Source organism: Crassostrea angulata, chromosome 6 (assembly GCF_025612915.1).
Source record: "Crassostrea angulata isolate pt1a10 chromosome 6, ASM2561291v2, whole genome shotgun sequence".
Lineage (NCBI taxonomy): Eukaryota > Metazoa > Mollusca > Bivalvia > Ostreida > Ostreidae > Magallana > Magallana angulata.
The window spans coordinates 24564680-24587524 of NC_069116.1; the positions used below are offsets into that span (position 1 = coordinate 24564680).

At 34.2% G+C, this 22845-nt stretch overlaps 1 protein-coding gene across 1 annotated transcript; it reads right to left on the minus strand.

Moving 5' to 3' along the window:
• Positions 1-10835: 10835 nt before the first annotated feature.
• LOC128190421 (protein Wnt-4-like) lies at positions 10836-20821 on the minus strand. Its single transcript, XM_052862463.1, has 4 exons — positions 19871-20821; positions 17449-17687; positions 16607-16890; positions 10836-12219 (listed from the first exon to the last, which is right to left on the minus strand). Exons 1-4 carry the CDS (start codon positions 19954-19956, stop codon positions 11752-11754), a joined length of 1077 nt encoding a protein of 358 aa, XP_052718423.1. The 5' UTR covers positions 19957-20821; the 3' UTR covers positions 10836-11751.
• Between the last annotated feature and the right edge of the window lie 2024 nt (positions 20822-22845).

A 22845-nucleotide genomic window follows, 5' to 3' on the forward strand; every position in this document is an offset into this window, starting at 1 on the left:
ATTATGGTATTTGGCGCATTTTTATCGAGACTATAATCTATTCGGAAAACTTCGGAGTTCTTCATTCTTTTCAAAACAATGCATCAGGATCGGTATACGGGACATACTAAAGACCTGAAATACTAAAGACCTGAATGTCATTTAATTTTATATCAATGATATATTTGAATTTCTATGTGCCGTGTCAAATAAAATGACTTTGTGTGTGTATTTATTATATTTCCATGTAAAATGTGGTAGAAAATATCATGAAATGACATTATATGAATTATTTACGCAAAATTTGAACTAATCAATTTTAATTTTATTATGAGGTCCCTTGAAATCATATATTAAACTAATGCATTTGTTTTCATTCAATAAAATGCAACAAAAAAACCCAAAATGGTTTGAAATACATAATTTTCAAGAGAAAAATGATGAGTTGAACTTTGTATTAGAGTAATGTACAAATCAATGTGTTCTCTATTACTTCATACAATGGCAATGATCATACAATTTCCGTTAGAAATGCTTACAGTAACGAAATATTCTTTATGATAATAGTAAAATGTTAAACTTCAAAACAAGTTGCTGAAAGTATATTAAAATTTACCATACAAATTAGTACAACCAACTCTAATTTTCTTCTTTGTGGTGTGTTTTTATGTAAACAACCAATGATTCATACAACAATTATATTTTTTGTGGCCGATTTGACGCTTGCGTCAATATGATTTCTTGGTTTTTTTTTATCAATTTATTATTTTTGTTTATCATGGTCAACATGTTTCCCTAACCAAATTGATTATTCTTACTCCTGTGATATCCTAAGGGACAATTCTTATCCACAATGAATGTAGTCCCTAAATGTATGAAGAGACGTGTATGTATATATGTTGTTCATGACAGTAATTGTATAATTCTGTGTTTGTCCTCTAGAATGTAAACAAAAATAATTACACTTGAAAACGTAGTTAAAATTGTATTTCATGTACATGTATTTACCAGTAAGTCTAGAAATCTCGTGCTTTAATGTGACATATAATATTTGGAATTAAATATGCTGGTTATTGATCAAATACATAGGAATATTACTTTCTCAAACATTATCTTGTATACCAAAGTTTTGTGGAAGTGGGTCTGTAGTCACAACCACTGTCTCTTTATTTATTTTAACCTTAGTATTATGAAGCTTTATATACAGTTGAACTTCTGTATCTCGAACACTGATATCTCGAATACAATGGATATCTCAAAGTGATCTGTAAGTCCCAACCACCTAAACTTTAAGTATTTTACCATTGATATCTAGAATACTCAGATATCTAGAAGTTTTAAACCAGTCTCATCTAGTTTAAGGTAACAAGGTTTGACTTTCTTGGTTCCACTAAGTTTCGGATAAACAGGTTTGACTGTATATTGAATAAAGTTTAGTTTTATACAAATGTCCTAAATTTTTGTAGATGAATGAAAACAAAATTGTTATTTGTGTATATAGTTAAATCCAGAAAAGCAGATGTTATTGACTTGTTCATGTTTACATGCATATATAGACAGTTTGTGTATTTTGATGAATGTGAAATTGACTTTAAGATGCAAAACAAATTATACTTGATGTTAACGATATTTTGTTATGTATATAAGAGGTTTATGACATTGGGCTTTCTTGTCATAGATCATTGAAAACAATGCACTTAAAACACAGTAATAATGGTTTTAGTGAGCTAGAAATCATAATTTAATGTAAACATATTTTACTGATAGTTCAATAGGATTGGGCAACAATCAAAGTCTATACCATCTCCCACCAAAAGTAGACAAAATATAATGCATGAATTACAATATTTCTATTATTTGATGAGAGGAGATTATTGATCACATATTAGGGTAATTAGTTTTGCACACAATGGAGGCAAAAAAAATCTTCGATTAATTTGAATCCATTTGATTAAGACCTCTTAAAAAATGTATTGAAATGTACGTACATGTATCAGAAATGAAATCTTTGCGAAGATAGTTGGTTTATGATCAAGCTCAGCAGTGCTTTAGTAACAGGGCTGCTTGAATTGACGAGATAGGTGTAGCCTCGTCATTGTGTAATGGCCCACTTTGGTTCGAAATTCGATGATGTAACAGTCTCCCTTATAAAAAGGTTATCGGGATCTTTAGAAACAACAGACGTTGGTAAAAATTACTCCTGGCTTGAAATTGCGAATCCCAGCACCAGATTAATGGTTTGTATGAATCATTCTGTTAAGAAAGATGAACAATATACCTTGCTTTCTCTTCTGTATCTCTTCATTTGAAATGAGCACTTTTCACATATCTGCTTTGAACCTTTCTTTGCCATAGTAACCTATTTGATTTGGCTTTGCTATTTACTGGGTTTGAATTTAGCGTAGTATAAACTTCAAAGGTAAATCAAACCCAGCTGCATTCAACACACAATGCTTGGATCGGTATCCTTGATTATTGTGCACGTCCATTGTGTGAGGTTCATGACATGATACCGTCTTGGGTCACGTAATCCTAAGGAGCGGTACGTGTTCGCCATGGGGGGTTCAATCATTATTTCGATATTAATTTCGATTTCGTAACTCCACGCCTAATTTCAAACGGGGAATTTTTTAGGCACTAGATGCTGGTCGGACATCATCAAATAGGTTTACCACTTTTTTTTATATATATGTATATATACAATGTAATGTATGCATTTTTTTAAGTTTAATTTTTTTTATCATATACAGATTGAAATCAATAAACAGAGTATAGTTTGACAACCAAATTATGCAAAACAACAACCCCCCCAAAAAAAAGAACAAAAAAAGATTCATCTAACTAAAGCCGGAATATTTCAGACTATATCAGACGTGCTTTCCATTTCGTATCTCTGGGAAAATCTCCACTCCCGAAATATATGTAGACTGTTGACTCTAAATAGATTTGATTGCTTACGTTCACAAAATAAATATATTCTGTTTCAAAATTGATTTAAAATCGTGAATCTAAAATAGTATATACTGTCTGCGTTTCTTCAAAATAAACTGTCAGTTGTAGAAAACCAGAGATCACGAGCGAGAGTGTGTATTTTCTCACCCGAATTCTATATTGTCTGAAGAACTGTGTATTGAATATGTTTAGAATATGCCGATTTCGTTTCATGCAATTATAAACGCAATATATGAAGAGGAGCGCAAAAGGTAGATTGGTAGAGGGCTTGAATAGGTTGCCAAGTCTCATTATGTTTAAACATATAATAAGATATAGTTCAAATTAAAAAAATAGATACGCTTTTGGAGTGGATTCTTCCACTATGCTATGTGATGTCCTATTCCAAAAAGGGATTTAGTGTAGTTTGGATGGAGGCATATATTAGTAAAGGATTTATCCATGTGAATTTATTGCTTCTTGGCAACAAACTAAATCACCTCTGACCCCCTTAATAACGATTGCATCATAAAAATTGCTTGTGGTTTGATACTAATTTTAAAATGTTGAAACGATCTGAATCTGGGTTATTTTTGGTATCTAAACACTTCACTTCTACGTCATCAGAGAACACCCTTTTTCTTCTTGGGGTGTAAATCAATCAAATATTTTCCTTTGACATTTTCATGTTTAAAATGTCTACACTAATAGTGAGGAATATCAAGGGGAAAAAAACTCGGTGGTTTTCTTGGCCGTATAGAAGTTGGGTGCGCAGGGTGGTCGTAATTAGAAATACTTTGAGCGTTTGATTATCAATCAGCGTATGTGACGATCAAAATAATCGGTTTGCACTGTGCCATCTTTACCAAAAATACTCGTGGTGTCTTGAAAAGACGGTCTAAAACGCTGAAAAGGTTGCCCCATCCTCGTCATTGATCAAATATGCAAATTACCTCGGAACTCTTGCTCTGTTTCACCTCAAGTTGTTCACTTTTGATCTGATAATATTATCATAAATGACAATGTTTTCAATTTCAATTGCATTGAACATGTTTGCTTATTGGTCATATTTAAAAAATATACAGTATATGTGTTTTGGTAGCAGAAAACCTTGATTTTCTTTTTCTTACACTAATAAATTTCTTCACGGATAACACTGTATATGGTTAAGAATTTTTTTTAATTGGATTTGGTGGGGGTAACTTTTTTTCTACTATTAATTACTCTAAAATCTTTGTTTTATTACAACAGTGTGTGTATTTTTCATTCTGTGAGTTTGTTTAAACAAATTCTGATTAAACTGCCTGCGCCTTGATTGCTCACAAACCTGTTGTTCCTGTCGTCTGCTGTGGGGGAGAACATCGTCTTGTTTCCCGCGCCTTTAATTGAGAAACAAGACTTCTTGTAAATCCACTTCACCTCCATCGAGTGGTTTGACATGTTATAAGATTATTTTTGGTAAGAAGCAGAAGGCAGAGTGAAGACACACTTGGAGACTACTAAGTGCTTCTTTGTACGCAAATCATCATGGCGGTATGTTATTTTTGACAGAAGCAGAGAGACCCAAGCCATGTTGAATATCAGATTTTGAAGAAAAATATGAACAGTGTTTTGAACCCAGCTTTTTCCCCATGATACAAAATCGGTGAACCATCGTATCTCAGTAAAAAAAAAAATGAATGACATTCAAAACGCATCGTTACCAAAGAAGAATCAACCGGTAGCTACACTAAGTACTCAAAGAGTTGCAATATCTGAAAGACAAAATTAGAAAATATTGTTTGTTCACGGGATCGAATATGAAACATATGACAAAAAAACGGGATCGAATATGTAACATGTTTGACAAGATCGGAAAACTATCGTACGCCAATTAGAATCAAAGAACCAAAATTAGAAGCTGCAATTGGACGAAAGTAATCTTTTTATAATAAAAGTTACATATATATCTATGTTTGATGCAAGGAACTTTATGACTACATGTGCAGAACTATACAGTATGTTTTGACTGTTTTGATGCTATTAATCCGAATAGTTAAAACAATATGAAAATATTCTGCATTTCAATAACCGAGGAGTTCCGCATTTTCAGATTTGATCTCTTTAAGAGATTTCGTGCAACAGACAATTAACACAATGTTAGCTATGTGCTATGTATTTCCCTATGTTAATTTGTGTAGGTTACAACATTAAACAACATTTTACATTTCTTTGTTTTGACCCCGATAGAAAAAACAACGAAAAAACTCAACTCTTGAAATAAAAGACATGACATTTCAAACAGAACTATTTTATTTATTTATCTAGAAAATGAAACGGAAGGGAATTGTTCATTCTGAATTTTTGCGGATTAATAAATTGAGGAAAATTCCAGTAATGTTTTAAATATTTGTAAACCAGTGGTTATGAGAAGGCGTTTTATTGTGAATAACGCTGCAATGTCATCAAAGCAAAAACTAATTTGGCGACTTCCTTCGCCACAAATTAAGCTGATTTTTGCAACAAAAAAGTTCAATATTCTCGAAAATATTTCTTTTTTTTCATTCACTAGTATTCATTCCTTATTTTTTTTTTCATTCATTCATTTGCCTCCTTATTAATTGTGATATACTAGTAAAACGGAAATAGAAACGTTTGCTATTAATTGTCATTAAAAAAATAAATACTTTTGCGAACAAACTTTTGAGAGGACATTCTGTAAAAATCATTTTAGATGAACTAATAAGCAGTTCACGAGGGTAGGTGATTGCTATTTGTTTTAGAGTCAATCATCCTTAAATTTAACCAGAATAACTTTATCAATCAAAAATAATGATCACTCTCATAGTGCTATATGCATTAGTCATTTTATTTCCACACCAGCTAAATAATTGTAACTCTCCTTTCTCCTGAGACAGAACAAAACTACTATAGTAAACCATCCACCTCCCTCCCCCGCTCGATAAGGATTAGATTTAGGATTAGAGTTTACTGTTAAAAATTCTTGTAATTGAGGATTTCTGCACCTCGCATCATTACTTGTTATCAAAGAATTGAAATAGTAATTATGCGCGTTTCTTTAAGCACCATGTGTTCCATCCTCTCCCACAATCTCCAACGAAATCAAACTTCAAACACTTGTTATGTGGTTTAAACCCTCATGTTTTTTTTGCTATAAAATACTTGAGAAATACATTCGGTTGCAAAGGAAATTAGCAGCTGCACTGGTCCTGCACGGTCATAAATAAAACCAAACCTTAAGTTAATCTCGGCCTTAACGATTATCGATAGATTAACGTTTGTGAGTAATTCGTCGATGTTTAAGTTAAATCCTATTTGCGGCTATCAATCCCCATGCATTTCGACAGCAGGATGTTGAAGTTTGTTTTTTAATTAGCTTCAATTTCATTCACGAATTTTTATGTTATCTTTTTTTTTTATACATGTACATAAATTATGCACTTTATATATACAGTATGCAATGGCTTGTTAAATCGAACACCTTATTTTATATCCACATTGAGTATAAATAAAGCAAACCATAAAAAAAAACCCAACAAAACAAACCAAAAAAAAATTGATGTAGACATGCTATAATGAAAATGTATCAACGGTTAGAGATGCTAGAAAGTATTTATGTTTAACGCCAATTTTTGTACAGGTGAAATTTTCTTGTTATGTGTATACTTCAGCCAGGTGCAAGAGGGGCGAGCAGTTTAATTAATAGGGTGCTCGATCAGTGACAGTTTTCACAGGTCATGACGTGACACCAGGAAATCAATCTGTAATATTCCCGCTAGACCACTGGTCCTAAACGAGTGACGCGCATGCGCATCTTTTACGTAGATTTCCCCATCAGTAGTACTTTCGAGATGTTCGTCTGAAAATGTTAATTGTTGCCAAAATTTATAAAAAGAAAACAAAAACATAAAAAAAACCCTCACCATTTCGTAGCAAACAAACACAAAAAAATCAAATTCAACACAGTTATAGTGAAAAAGTAGTATTCTCAAAATAAAAATCCCTACTTACACTATACTTTTAAAACAAAATTAAAGTTCTGGTCCGAAGTCCTTGTCCAATGAGGCCACTGATACCAATTTTGATACAAATTCTGCATTTGGAGCTTAAACTATCTCTCCAAATCTAACCATGCATTTTATCATGCAGGAAATATTCTTGTATTGAAAAATAATTAACCAACCAATTAATAAACCGGTTCTTGTAATGATTGTCATAGAGGATGCCTCCATTTCTACTATATGTAATCATGTATATAATTACGATAAGAAACAAGTAATTCAATTTATACATACCTACAAAAACCCAGTGATATATTTCCCTGTAGTCGCTGACATTTTTACTTCGGTCTATCTATCATGATCCATTTGTTCGTGTTAAATTTTTACCTTATAAATCTTACTTAGATTATGGCGTTCTATCTCTCGATGTCCACATATTTAGAATTTTCTCTTTTTTTCTTAAGGAAGTTTCAAATTCATGAAAAATATTGAATATATATCACATGTATCAGCATGTATCTGTTGACGAAACACTTTGTGTAAAGTACATGGATTTCCATAAAAAAGATTTATGTAAAATAAACAATCCCAGAATTTGACTTAGTTACGTTTCCTATTTCCTGGAGATGTTTTTTTAATTATTCTACAATGGTTTTAACATAAATGGAAACTGCATTTGTCAGTTAAAACAGATGAGACCTCTTTGTGATAATTTAAGGAAGAGTTTTGTTTTTTAATCATTATCCGTTTACATTGTATCATCTCTATTCACTGTATTTAAATAAATCTTCAAATAAAAATTTACAATTTTAGTTTGATATTTAAAAGTTGAATTAGACATTTTTTCCCTGTCAAGTGTCAAGACATATGACGTCATCGTTTGTATGCACAGTAAGTCAGTCCAATTTGTGACGATACACTTAAAGTATAGATAATTATTTTTTGGCATATACCAGCTTACTTGCATATTATTTTATTGTTTTGAGTCATTATATTCATAGAACACTCTGGGTTTATTTAACAGAAAGTTAAGCTTAGACAGATTTTGCAGACGAATATTTTTTCAGCAACTTTTTTCATTGACGTCACCACTCAGAATTTGGATGATCTATTACTTCTGCATAATTAAGTCTGTGAATAAATAATATTTCATACGCTTCTAAAAAAATTCAACTTCAAAATACCCATTTAAACATAGATAAAAGCAGTGTTTCTGTCCTCTAATTCTTTGTTCATTTACAAAAACTTCAATTAATTTATATTTGTAGAATTTATCCCATTGCATTGTTGACATTAAGGTTAATTTATGCATGTTTTGAATGTGAACAAAATATATCAATATATTTTTAATCTTATTACTTTAACTACTAGGATACAAAAAGAGTAAGCTGATCCGCATATTTTCTTGCTTAAGATATTGAAAAAGCAAATGGTTGTGTGTTGATTGCAATGGGCAGGAAAATTAATATGTTTATGATTTGTCAATATGCCATTAAGCGTTTAGTTTGCTGTAACGGTAGAAGTGACTTAATGGATTGGGGTATGTTTAAAGACAGCATACGCGTTTGGCCTGTCCATTTTAAACAAAATTCTATGTTTATTGTTTTAAAATATAATTTAATGAGGTCTTTTGAAAGCCTTAAGAAAAATATTAATGATGCAGAAATCGACCTTATAAAATGTGTAAATATGTATTGAATTTGCCCCATAAAAAGACCGAAAGGTTAAAAAGCCATTATCATACCAAGGGCCTCTTGTTGATAAAAGGCCAAGAGTCATTTGTTTCTGATTATTTTGTCAATTTGTCTCTGTTATACCTACCATTATTTTCAATTTTTTTTCCCCTTATCAATTTAAAATTTTACTATGTGAATATGAAAATGAGGGACAACTTCTTTTGCTGGACAGCTTCAGTTTTCTGTTTGACAGTGCCAACAGCAACGATAACCCAACGCTTGTCATGTTGCTACATTGTAATTCTTCTTTATACTCTGTATATAAAAATTGTATATTCCTTCATAATTAAAATGCAACTGTCTCTGGCAGCGATTAAACTTATCATTAAAAAATTGGTGGTCGTGGTAAAAAGAAGCGTGTATTAACAACTTTAGGTCCAGATTGTGTATAATGCTCTGTATTGACAATTAATATTAATCCTCGTTAAAGGTCCATTTTTTAAATATTCAAATCTGCTATTTCTGTGACCTCAAATATTGACCAATAAGGACGTCCCTTTTATAACGTGTTCGTCAAGAATTCCGTCTGTTTTGTTGTAAATTTGCTTTCAAAACCCGACTGGTATTATTTCCCCTCTCTGTTTCGATATCAGTAAATTCATTTTGATGTGTTTATACAAGGATACGGTTTCCTCAGAAAACGTCGCAAGCAATCAAAATAACTTTATCATTCAAAGAGAGGCTGTGTCGACAGGTAATATATATTCCTTCAGACGGATGCTTCGATACAAAAGATAAACAATGCCTGACGAATTGCCCAACACAGGAGAACTTGTGTTCCACTCAATTAACATAATCACTCTCGTCTCAAAGAATATTTTTTTTATATTTTCCCCCCAAAGTACGATCATTCATTATGTTCAAATCACCCCCACCTCCCCTCCCCAATATCGATCCAAAAACCTAAAAAGTATCTTTCAAAGTTCCAGAACCTTAATTATAAATCATGTGATTCGCAAAAATAATTATTTCAGTAACTAATTTTTGTATGTGGGTTAGCTTTTAGTGTATATCTTTTCAAAGTTCCAATACAGTTTCTGGATTCCTCATTAAAGGGTCATGATTACAATCATTATAGGTTCAAGGATAGGGTTATGCAAATTGCTTTCTTTTGAAAGGGAGCGTAACATCGCTCCTCCAAACGCAAAGCGCCTCCTGGAGGATCCATTCTAAAACGACTGGTACAGACCTGGGAGTAAACAGGGCTTCAAATTAAAGGAAACTCATTACTGCTTCCCCAAACACAGACAGGGCTTCTGTAAATTTGATGGACTCGCCAGTGACAGGGCCGAGGACAGATTTGCAAGCGTCTGGTGCCAAATGGTAATACGCTGGAACAAAAGGAATACTTGTGTTTAACAATACACAAGTCTAACCCAAACACCGACTACAATGAACTCGCCGTTTTACGGCTATTTTCTTCATGGCGTTCACTGCCAGATGGGAGCATTTCTGTGGGAGATTCACCGTATTGTATCGCCGATGCCAAAAACAGTTACAATGTAGAAAACTGTGTCCTTCTACTTAATATTAGCCAGTAAATTTTCAATGTTCCTTCATGGTAATGAATAACAAATAATGATTCTTTAAGATTGTTATGAAATTTCAAAGACTAAAATTTTTATATATGTTTCAAAGTTCAAGCATTAGTATTGAAACCATTTAACCTGGAATTGAAAACAGTCCAAAAATTTTAGGTATGGCGAATTTGAAGATCAGAAAGAAAGCTGATCTTGCAATGGTGCACCAAGGTGGCTTGCTTTCCTGTCATTGCAGTATGTATAGACAACGTTTGATAGAGATCTTGACGGCTGTGAACTGTACTAAACCCCCAATCCTGACGTAGGAATGTGTTATAGTAAGAGTATTGGTATCTGGTAGGTGTCTGTTAAGTATGCCTTGCATCGACAGTAAGATAAAGACGCATTAAGTATATCAAAGTATCGTGATGTCGTTAATGCACATAAAAGCAAGGCTGCTAATACAACAGTTGACTAAGTAACGGGTGTTGTTTTTGTTGCTGATATTTTTTATAATGTGGTCAGGAAAAATTTAAATTTGAGGTCAACGATTAATCAGAAATTAAAAAAAATACAGAAATTATACACTGTCATATAGAAGAAAGTTATTCAAGTTTCTGTGTTTTAAAAAAAAGGCAGCATTCAAAATATAAACACCAACAATAATCGATATTTTTTTCGAGTTTTTATTTTTTGGTTCAGTCACTCATGAGACATGTACACTAATATCACAATTGGTAATTATTGCATTTGTAGATAACATATACATGTATTTGTATCTTTTGTATTTACAATATCAACAATAAAACAGTTTTGATTCGTGTAAATAAATAATGTGTGTGAATGATTGAAACATTGAATTCTTGAACAGTTGAAGTCAGGAGGAATGGCAAAAGATACTTGTGTAAACCAAATATTTGAAGAGTATTTACGGATTTTTGGGGGGAGGGGGGAATTAAATACAAGGCAAGACAGGCAAATTAATTATTTCATAATAGCACTTTCGTAAAACAGGGGGTAGTGTTGACAACGCATCGTCAGAACAACATAAACTAAATCACTACATCGTAGTTAATGAATAGGATACATTTAGAGGTATGCTATGATGCATTGTCTGTACAATGAGAATGAAATGAGGTATCAGAAAAGGAATATATCATAACATGATTCAAATTATCACATGATCACAATATCATTCTGTCTGAAGGTGAGTATTGTTGACCCCCTGTATTACATGAAAATACAGCACTGACTGTGGCAGCAACTGATGGCCGAACCAGTTTGGTCATTTGGTCTATGCGCACAGTTTCGTATCCGACCAACATGGAGCTGTGCACTGTTTCGGATTTGGACCAAGACCCATCTTCACCGAGTCTGTTTAATATCTCACATGATATAACATCAATGTTTATATGTTAACTTTTGTGCACTTCTCTTGCATAGAGAATGTTGTCATTAACAATTTTTAACATTGATTGCGCTATCTCTGTTAAAAGAGTCTTCGGCGGATTTCATTTAATAATGTCTCTACTTCTTCTTTTGGGATTTCTCATAATTATAAACCGAGTATATTTTGGTTGGAACTCATTTACACGTGTGCTCCTCGATTTCCCTTTCACATTCTTGACAAGTGACGTAACAACACCAATGGAATTTACAAAAACACCTGTCCACGACTTTTCGCTTCCGTGTTTCGTACCCTCTACCACAGCACATTAACTCACAACCATCAATTGCTTTAGATGTCTTGTTACACACGCGACCTTTGGTTCCAAACGAACCCGTTTTCGGATCAGGTTCGCAAAAGTCTGGAGAGGCAACGAGATACACTAAATCGTATTTTGTGTGTGGCTTGAACTGTGGATTTGTCGGCACTAGCCGTGGATGATTCTTGGTCATCACAGACTTCACTTCCGTGGCTCCGTCGAACTTTTCCTTAATTATCGCCCCTACTTCCCGGAAAGGTGCCATTGCTCGCCAGCAAGTTCGCAGCTCGCATGATCCAGACACACCATGACACTTGCATTCCACTTTCATATTCTGTTCTATTGCCTGCAAGAATAAAGACAGTCATACAGAACATTTCAATTATACAATAAGAATAAATTTTATGCAAATGGAATAAGAAATCTTAAAAAAAAAATTCAACTTTCAGTCTTATTGTGCTTGTCTCTTCAGTCTTGTTTGTCTTGAAAGAAAAATATTTTAAAGCGGCCTGAAATCCATGGTCTGTATCAATTCATTAAAAACATTTATGATCAGATTCATCTCCTGTGTTTTGGGACCACCTGTGTAATTGACAAGTATTTATGTTCAAGTTTCTTATCCATCATGTCTGGCGAAACTCGGGAATGCATAATGTTTACGCACTGGTTCGGCAGATTTCAGAAGCATGAAATGGTTTCAATTACGTAGCAAATTTCTTATTTAAACACAAATTTCGCTTGCATACAAATTATTTTTATTTTCGTAAATGTTTAGATGAAATTGTATTCAAATACGAAACTTGAAATATGTCTGCGAAATCATTTTATCTCGGTGCGATCTTTCCATTCCGACAGTTGTTCAAGGAAAAAAACTGCCTTTTAACACAAGCCATGGGCTAGAGGATTTTCAATGAATTTAAATTATGTGTTATATGTTTGAAAATGAAATTATTTTCTTGCATCATTAAATAAAGTAAAAGTGAATGGTGACCATTAAAATATTTTTGTTTGTTAATAGCGTTGCTCTCTTTTGATAGATTGAAGAATATTGGCATGCAATTTCACGTTTTTATAGTACTTTACACCCATATCTTGGCGATAAAATCGCGATTAATCATCATAATTTGCAGTCGAGAAAGTTCATGGACCCTTTCTGCCGAGGTGAATTGATCGAAGCCCTTCAGGTGCTTCAGACTTGATGGTCAAATGTCAATTTGCTCAAAATTCTTAATATTTTCTTCACGGCCGGAGGTCCAAAACAGGTTTTATTAATAACACCAAAGGGTGTTCCGCAGATGACCAGCCATTCATCACTCGGGTTGTTAGCTGCACCATGCACCTGGAGACGGGTTATTACAAGAACCATACATCTCTTGTTTTTAATTGACTACAAGTGAACTAGTAGTAACATTTGTCAAATTAGTTCTAACATGTAGGCTCAAGACATGTCACAATTGTCCAGAAAAGCCGTCCATGTTTACGGGTCCTGGACAAATTAGACACATTAGTGAGGCCATTACGCCACATCATAGATTAAAGATGCTAGTTCTTCTTGTCATATTTCGTCTGAACCGTGATTTATTCGTGCGAAGATTTGCCCGGTATTATCACCAACAACAATCAGAAAGATATCTAGCACAGAGATTAATGGTAACGCCATTTGCACATTAATCAGTCAAAGATTTTTTATTTATTATAAAAGGCAAACATTTTGATCATGATGGATTTAGTGTTTACCCAAAGTTTTCTTGGGAACTATCATTCTTATATCTTAGTAAACACGGCAATTTCAACGTTACTAGTCTAACCCTACAGAGGGCCAAAGTCGACCTCCTGGTCCCCCTCCTCTACAAAGCAATACATATTTCATTTGCAATATTGTTGAATGGACAGAGAAATAAAAACACAAGTGGATGCAAGGTGCGCTATCATCCCGTCGTGACAATTTCGTCTTGATAAAAGGAAGCTACCCGCACCAATGACATCTTAAGACGTTTAACAAGCAGCGAGCCCTAGACTTAGTGGAATTCAGTAAATACAAGTCATAAGATTAATATCCCGAAACGAATGATAAACAAAGTGCTATTTGCCAAGGAATAATACCCTCACAGCTCCCGGACTTTGAAGCTGACGAGAGCCGAGCGGACGGGGCGCTTTGTCCATTACTGCTTCATCCCTACCAAGCATTGTTAATAGGCTTTTAATTTGTTTAATTTGAATCGAAATTAACAAACCCTGTTGAAAGTTTCCACAGAGAGAGAGAGAGAGAGAGAGAGAGAGAGAGAGAGAGAGAGAGAGAGAACGTCTAAACTGTCAGAACCTCTGTGTTACTACAGTGACATGTCCAGTTTATGAAAACATGGTCTTAATGGCTTTAGCGAGATGTATTCTTTGTTTCCGTTCTCTTTTACTCCAGCTTTCACCTCTATCGTTCACGTGTAGCTATTACGCCTTCTACATAAACTGTCGCTCCGATTTTGTAGTACGGTTCCTTCAAAGAGGTCTAGGATTTTAGGGGGAGGGGTTCTAAATAAAGGTATCATTGTTTTATGTAGCCTGTATTTAGATGGTTTGGTTTGGTTCTGTGATAACATCTTCTATGTTTGTTGAAAGAGTTTGTCAAGTTTGGTCAGAATTGCGCATGGCCGTATGTTTGGGTAGCCCATTTCAATTCAGTGTCACATACACAGAAACTGCCAAACAAAATCTCCACAAAATATCAGCTATCTGGATTTTTCTTTTCTTTCTCTATTCGCGGGTAACCTATGTTTTGGCCTGTGCACTTTGGCGTTTCCGATCATTTGTCATACCCCTAACGATGTCACACCGACTTTTGCAGTTTGTCATATCATAGCAATACAGAACGCCGATACTATTTCATGCCCAGGGTGTAATTCGTCTTATGAAACATACACCTCAATCGAAGGTAGACAAAAAAAAAAGAAAGATTGTGTGTTTCTCCCGTAATAAAAAGTGTCACAATTATATCTGATACTCAAATACTTAGTTACCGGTTTAATATGTGTGTGGTGACATATCAGTATAAAGTATCGCTTTTTTGCTTGAGTTTACATGTAACCTTATGCTTTTTGGAGAAAAAAGCAATTCATTAACCTGTCCTCAAATTGTTTTTTTCTCTGGATGTATATTTGTTAACATTGCTTTATATTTTAAAAAAAGTTTGTCGAGAGATTGAGAAAGAATATCATAAGTGTGTTGTAAACTTATTGTGCCTTTATATAAACCTCCATATTATTGAGAAATCCCCACAGAGAGAGGGGAGGAAAAAACGTTACTGCCAGCAGATGATAAATCTAAATCGCGAGATATATGTTTAGATATGGATATAAATATTTATCAAAATATGAAATGTTGTTATACTTATATCAGAATTTTGATATATTCATACGATATGTGTTTTCATGCTTTTTATGACCTTCGTGATTCTTGTCATTTAGAGGTCAAAGTTAAAGAACAAAAAAATAAACCATACTGGATGCCAATATGCTAAATGCTTGAAGTCTTAACGAGGTAGTTCTTTGTGCTGCGATTTCGAGCTTTTATTTTCAGACTGTGTTCAGTTTAATGCTACATGCCTTACATGACTGCATTTTCCAGTTTCAAGCTGAAGAATTGAACTTCAAAAAATTTTAAGCTATTAATATGTATTTATAAAAGATTCCAGTTTAATGAGGCGTGGATCTGGCGTTTGAATGAGGAAAGGCAGGGGACCAAATCGTATAGCATACACCCCGCTAACATAGATCCAAAATTTTAAGAGGAAATGAAATTGAATGAACACTTTGCCGACTATGAAACTCCTGGATTGGCTTTAGAAAATATTCTACATTCTTTCAAAATAAAAGTTCAAAACCTGAAGAAAACTTTCATAACTATTCGGACAAAGTCATAAACCCACGGAGCAAGATTCATTCGAAATATCCTATTTGTCACAAATTTAAGAAATAGTTATACCCTATAAACGTCCATTTATTTGTTCCCATTGTTTAATTGTCGCCTCGCCGTGAAAACTAGCAACAAAGGCCGGAATAGTTAAACCATACCCCACACTGTTTTATGGTGCAGACATAAAATTGGAAAAGATTCATTTAATTATTAGGATAGCTTTCGTGACAAAGACGACTTAGACGACAAGTCATAAATATACAGCCCCTCATGTGGTCCGGCTATGTTCCACGGCCCGATTCAACACCATTCAATTTATTTTATTCTCTTGGCTTTTGGTATTTCTCATTTTATGAAACCCCCTTCCATTTTTGACGATTTAATTTGATAGCAAGAGAGAGAGGGTGGTTAAAGAGAGAAATGCTATGTTCTCTACCGATTCTAGTTTTATGATTTTGTGACAATCTCTAGCTCCTACGTCTGGTCGCAAAATAATGTTCCCTTTGCGATTTTCCATCGTTAAAGGACAAACATACATTTCAAAGCGGGGCGTTCTTTCGTTTTATCAGATTGTTCTCGGTGTATATCTTTGTTATTAGCATTTCATTATCATTCAAACGTGGTTTTCAGATTTCATTTACTCTATATCTACATATCGCAGACGTGAATTCAAAATGATAAGATCAATGCAAAAAAAAATCAAAGAGTCAATACAAGTTCATGGCACTGTGCTTTCTTGAACAATTTCGTCGTGTTTTATCGACAAAAGCGGATTAAGAGGGGAAAAAAGCACAAAAGACTGAAATCCTTCATAATAAATAACTTACCAAGCGGCCAGCCTCATTGTTGTGTAAATTCATTAATCTTCTCCCTGCATTCTTGCCACTTTTCTTTGACTTCTTCTCTCGGGCGTCCACAAATGTTTTAGAAAATGCTATCCCATATGCGATATTGTCTGAACATCCGGACCATTCGAATCCGTCCTTACTTGGTCCCTTTACAGTTCGGTCACAACCACACTTTGTGAGCTTTCCACTCGAACACGCCCGGGTCACTGCATGGGCCACACCTGCTGCTGATATAGCATGCACAAAAGATGCTTCTCTTGTTCCTGGAGGTAAAAATAGTACCAATCAATACAGAGCTTTGAAAACATTAAAAGATACTCTAGTTCTCAGTTTCAGTAGATTTTCAACAAAAATCAATGTTTCTAAACTTGGATCTTATACGGTCCACCCTTATTTAAACAAAATTAATATCCCGACTCAAAATAACTGTTGCATTCTATTGCATATTTGATGTAATTATTTTTTCCTTTTATTGTGTTCATTTTTTAAAGTATCATTACAAGGGCAGAGAAAGTTATACTAGGTGGGAATACTTGATATCCAATAATCTATTTAACATGACACATTGATAGTGTACCTAGATCAAAGCAGGAGAAAGCAAATAGAGTTTTCCCAATATAAAATGACGGTGTGGGGAGATTTAGCGACAACTACCTAAGTGATGCCTAAATAAAACTGTGTTTGTCTAAGTAAGAGTCCGATTATGTTAAAATACATGACAATCAAAAACAAATAGTTACCATTGATGATTTTCTAATGTAATAGCCCTTCGCAGACACCATCAATTTCAGCATACTTTGAACAGGAATTTTTCAACTAACCTAATTTTAACACATTCCCAAAAAGTGATTTTGGATCCACCATGCTGCAATTCCAACGCCTATTCTTGAACTGGTATTGGCATTCTTGTATGGCCTCGTGCGCTCCTAGCTTGACGCTTTCCATGACTTCTAAATTCTTTTTGCAGATTCTCCTCTGTCTTTTGACAAGGCCTACCAGAGAGTCGCAGTAATTGGCCGAACTAATGGTTGCAGTAGCTCCGGAAGACATGGCTAATGAGCTATAGGGTATAGAAAAAAATTAACATTTCAAAAATCAAGACAAACATATTTTAAGGAAATGTATAATGCTGATTAATGAAATGAATTAATTAGTTTTTTTTCACTTTCCATGTCAATCATGACCTAGATCATACCCCCTACCATTCATCTTCATCTCTTATTCTGTGTTAATTGATGTTATTTATATACCGGTAAATATATATCTGTGTGGAATCTCCGCTTTTTAACGCCCCGAGTGAAAGTAACCCACGATTTGCAAGCCTATCCGAGCATATTAACTATACTAATACAGTGACTCGTCTAGACCAAGCCAATATTGATTTAGTTAGTGCCTTTCAATTTTCAGGTAAATAAAAATTGCGCTCTGTGACAAAAACGTCTTTTGAGAGTAAATATAAACTGAAAAATCGGCCAGCAACTCGAGGCGGATGCGCTTTTCATTTTCCTTTAGTTGTTATAATTTCTAGACCATTTAATTGACCAATCATTACAAGTATCTTTATTTAGCCTGCAGAATAATCTTCGTCATAGCCTTCCATATCTGTCTCATCTTCGTGTTTCATTTAGCTCCAATTCAGAAGTAGCTCAATACAAAATGCGTTAATGCCAAAGATCGGAGGGAAACTGCAATTTGAAAGAAGTGTATGATTTTTTTGTAAACTTCTTATCGCTTCAAATTGTCAAAAACGTCCCAGTTCCTTCGTTTATGGCTCCTAAAACCTTCACACCAATTTTGCTTCTTGTGAAATATTTTTAAAACAAACGAATTGTGTCGGCGAAAACTTGTTCGAACTGTTACCAAATTAGCCACAAGGATGTATAGATTTTAAATAGTATTTTGCCTTCGGCAATAAAAATGTTTCAAAGTTTTAAAATGCTACACCTTAAATAGGTGAGAAAATTATCTATAATTTGGAGGCGTAATTTATTTCTCCATCAAAGTATGATTTGAGTACATGGTACCCCCGGCCTTGGATTAACTAGATTTCCATTCGTTGCTGATTGATATCTAACATCAATTTTAACAAGTTCAAGTTATACTCTTAATCAGCTGTTAATTGCTCTTCCGCTTGTTTTGTAAGATAATCACTTATGCTGGTAACGGTAAATTTATTCAGAAAACAAACAATCGCCAGTAGAGTTGTTTTATATGCTGTCATTTTTCTAACTTAAACTGTACAACCACATAATGTTTAGTTCTATACTTCACGGTAATGGAATTTGCATATTCCTTTTATATATTAGTTGCAATATGTGATAAAAACTGCTACATTATAACATATTTATCGCCTATATATTCTCTCTCTCTCTCTCTCTCTCTCTCTCTCTCTGAGATTTATTGTCGATTTATCTACATTTCTCCTACGAGCTTTGTTACAATATACAAGGGCTATTGGAAATAATTAAATGGAAACTTTCTCTCTTATAATCTGTATTTACAAGTTATCTGGTAATACTTTACCATTTCAGTAACAACGACCCGTGAACGTCTAGCAGGGCAAACAAACGAACAAAACCATATCTCGGGCAATTCTACATAGCTAGATAGACGATCAAATATATGTTGACCGAGGTCTTAAAAGCGACATTGTAAGTTTCATTTCTCACTTGTCTCTAGGTACTGTGATATTTCATGAGTTGCAATTCTATTTCAATGCGTTCGTGTTGCTAAAAGGGGTGAAAAGCTATATTGTTGAACTTTTTTATTTTTTGATTTATCGCGGGAATTCAGCAGACGAGAGACAGACCAAAGTTTTGACAGGAAAACTCACTCACTGCTTTTCTTCACTACGAGACGGGTTTTTTTTAAAACAGCAATAAAACACTGGCCTACAAGAAACAATCCAGTTGCCTTTGCTTGTTGTTTATCGAATATGTGTGATTTATGAGCGTAATCTTACAATATGATGTTGGTGATGCGCCCGCGCACTGATTCAGCTGTCAAATCACGTGTGATAACGCAGCATCTGTACCGCTAACTAGACAGGGCACGAGACTTGTCAGCATGGCTTACATAATTGTCTATGACAACAGCCCCAGAAACTTTTTGGCATTATTTGCCATCAAACAATACACAGAAAATAGTTTCCGGATTAACCAACAACCCAATGACTCCAACGGGAAAAAATTCTGAATCGGAAGATGTTTTTTGAGTTATCTGAAGTCAAAGAAATATACTTACAGCCATTTAATACTGTCGGCAACAGACGTCAGGTATAAAAGTACGTAAACTCCCAGGAGAAGTGACAGTAAGTCCAGTCGATTCATTCTTTAATAACACAACACCTCTTCAATTATACTTGACGGTTTTACTGAAGTAATCTTGGTATGGAACCTTGTCCTTATGAAATATCCAGTATAATTCCTGTAGTTCGAGTGTAAAGTTTCTCACTGTATAATTTTCTTTGAAGTAAATTCTTTAACTAGTACCAGTCCTCATCATTGTATGTTCATCCATCTATAGTTTCTCAGGAATATGACAAACCGATTCTTATACATTCCATAAAGTCGATCAAGAATAAAAATGTTGAAAGTGAGAAAACTTCCTCCTCCTTTTCCACGTGTGTTGGATGTTATGGACAAACTCCAAAAAAACTTCTCCTTATTTATAAATCCCACACTATTATCAATAAGTTATGATAATTTAGACTGACAATTATCTCAGTTGTTGTAGCCAGTACGAATTGATATCATATGAATGAACCTATCGGCGACACGCAAGAGAAACCATTTGTCTCCTATTAACCCCCAAGCCTCACTGAGTTAGCTCCGCCCCCTCGGCCCAAGACGAATTTGGATTGGCTTCAGTGAACCGGATCACGCCTCCAATTTGTTGTAATTACTTGTTTGTCGGTAATTCGGAGTGATTTAGTTTTTTGAGTTATTAGATTGTCTCACTTAAGCTTATCGGAACATTAAACGAATATTTAAAACTGTCCCTCTTCCCCATTCATACATTTGAAATAGTGTATATATACAAGTCTATCTTTAAACCCTGCGTCATGCGCCAAATTTTCAATGAAGTTAAAAAAAAGTTTGTGTACTAAACGCGCATTTCTTTTTCACCTGATTTTATTCGGCGACGAGTGATAAGAGTATGAATGTTTAACTTTCAACTCTAAACGAACAAACATGAATAAGAAATATCAATAGAAAATAATAAAGGGAGAGTTCAATTGTTCATAAAGAAAATTTTAAATATTGTCTTGGAATATCTAAATGACTAATCAATTAACACATCGTAGAGATTTTTGCCCCGGCACTGCCGTTTTCATTCAGAATTTATTTGTACACTTTGCGATATTCCACGTTTCTAAAAGGTTAGCAATTTCCGCCCAGGGTCTTTTTTCTTTACAAATACACAGAATCTATTCATATATATTTACTCCCCCTGGATGTGGGAGGAAAATAGGACTAAGGATATTTTGGATCAATGTCTATTTTTTCCCTCCCTTTAACTGCTAGATTTACGACAGTCCTTTCTTTTCCAAATTTATAATGCTCTCATCAATACAAGAACAATTACTCAGTTAAATCGAGTTTACTAGAGAATGTATGGTTTCTCAATACAGAGTAGTGGCCTGTCGAATATGATACCACATAAATCTTCTAAAATGTCTCGTTACTACATCCCTCATACGTCATTACTATGAAAACAATTACGCAACGATAAAAGTGAACGTTACACACAACTTAAAACATGGTTTCCCTTGCACATATAAAGTAACTTCCGGACTATATTATGGATTTCGCATGTTTTTCCTCATAAATCAAGAAAGGCGTACTCCTCCCAAACATTGGATATGGGGTAGTAACATAGATAACACTTTTCCTGTGCAATAAAAAAAAAAATAATGAGAACAATTCATTGAATATAGAAATCCTCTTGAAAAAAAGAATCCATTGAACACTTTCATTAAAAACCGGAATGCATGTGCTTGTAACTTCAAAAGCAGGCTAACAACTGAACAGAAATAACTACATATTCCAATAATAAACGTTGAAATTGATTGCAGATATGATTTTTAAAAAAGCGGGAAAGAGGGGGCTTCAAAGGATTAAGATGTTAATACCTTAATCTTTAGAAATTTCCAGAATTCAAAGGGAGGGTGTAAAACTTGATCCCCTACAAGAGTTGAATGAAGATAAAAATAAGCTTACCTTTTGAAAGTAATAAAGAAAAACTTTGGTTAAACTGTTTCCTTCTCACTTTGCTCCTTTCTTTCTGGTAATTTCTCCGAAACTTCAGTTCTCCTCTGAAGCGCTTCGATACTTGTTTATATTTGCTTATGTTCTCCTCATCTTGTTTTGATGCAAGCCCGGTCTTCGCATCTTTCAGCGTTAACATTCAATATACAACTGCAACAAAACTTGAAATTGCTTCTAATCTATCTTTTTGCCGCTGCCTTTGATGGTTATATCCAAGACGTTTTGGAAGAACACAATTGTCTATCATTTTTCGCTTAAACACTCTCTCAGAAAGAATTTTCCGTCGTATCAATAGCCAAATGTAAATAAAAGGGGGTAATTTCTATCTCCTCCTTTCATACAAAAACAGTTTTCTCGGTGGCTAAAGTCTGTAGTTTTTATTGAGAGTCTCGTTGTCAAACTGGATGAACGTTTTTTAATCAAACCTGTGGCTTATCTCAAAGATTTTTCAATTATATTCGTATTTGTCACATTACGACCATTAATAATCGCCCAGTTGTTGAATTCCTGTTCGTCGTTTGGAGGGGGTCGATTCATGAGGGCCTCTAAAATCACGATCCAACCAAATCCCTTTTTGGCATATCACTTCTATTTCTTAGTTTGCTAACATTTTTTGAAACACAGAAGTTTTCCCCTTTTCGTGGACGTGTATTTCAAACAATTCCAAATCCCGCTGACATTCCGCGTAAACAACTCGTCAAGGATAAATGTCATTTCAATTGGATTTAGAAGTCAAACTTTTACATGATGTGCACGATCTTTGAAATCGGCACCGATTCTTATTCTACTCTTTATTTGAATTCACGACTTTTAATTCTTTGACAAATCCAACCCTTCCCCTGCCTCCAATAAAATGCATTGTAATATTATCATGTATGGTATTTTTTTGGTCACTTGAAATATCTGTTTTTGAATTCGAGAACTCGTAAAATATAAATTTTTCAATTC

Excerpts from the sequence above, each read along its gene's own strand:
- LOC128190421 (XM_052862463.1), bottom strand. The coding sequence starts at position 19,956 with ATGAATCGACTGGACTTACTGTCACTTCTCCTGGGAGTTTACGTACTT. Across the intron at positions 17,688-19,870 it reads GCCGACAGTATTAAATGGCT|CTCATTAGCCATGTCTTCCG; the intron begins GTAAGTATATTT and ends TATACCCTATAG. Across the intron at positions 16,891-17,448 it reads TGGGAATGTGTTAAAATTAG|GAACAAGAGAAGCATCTTTT; the intron begins GTTAGTTGAAAA and ends TTTTACCTCCAG.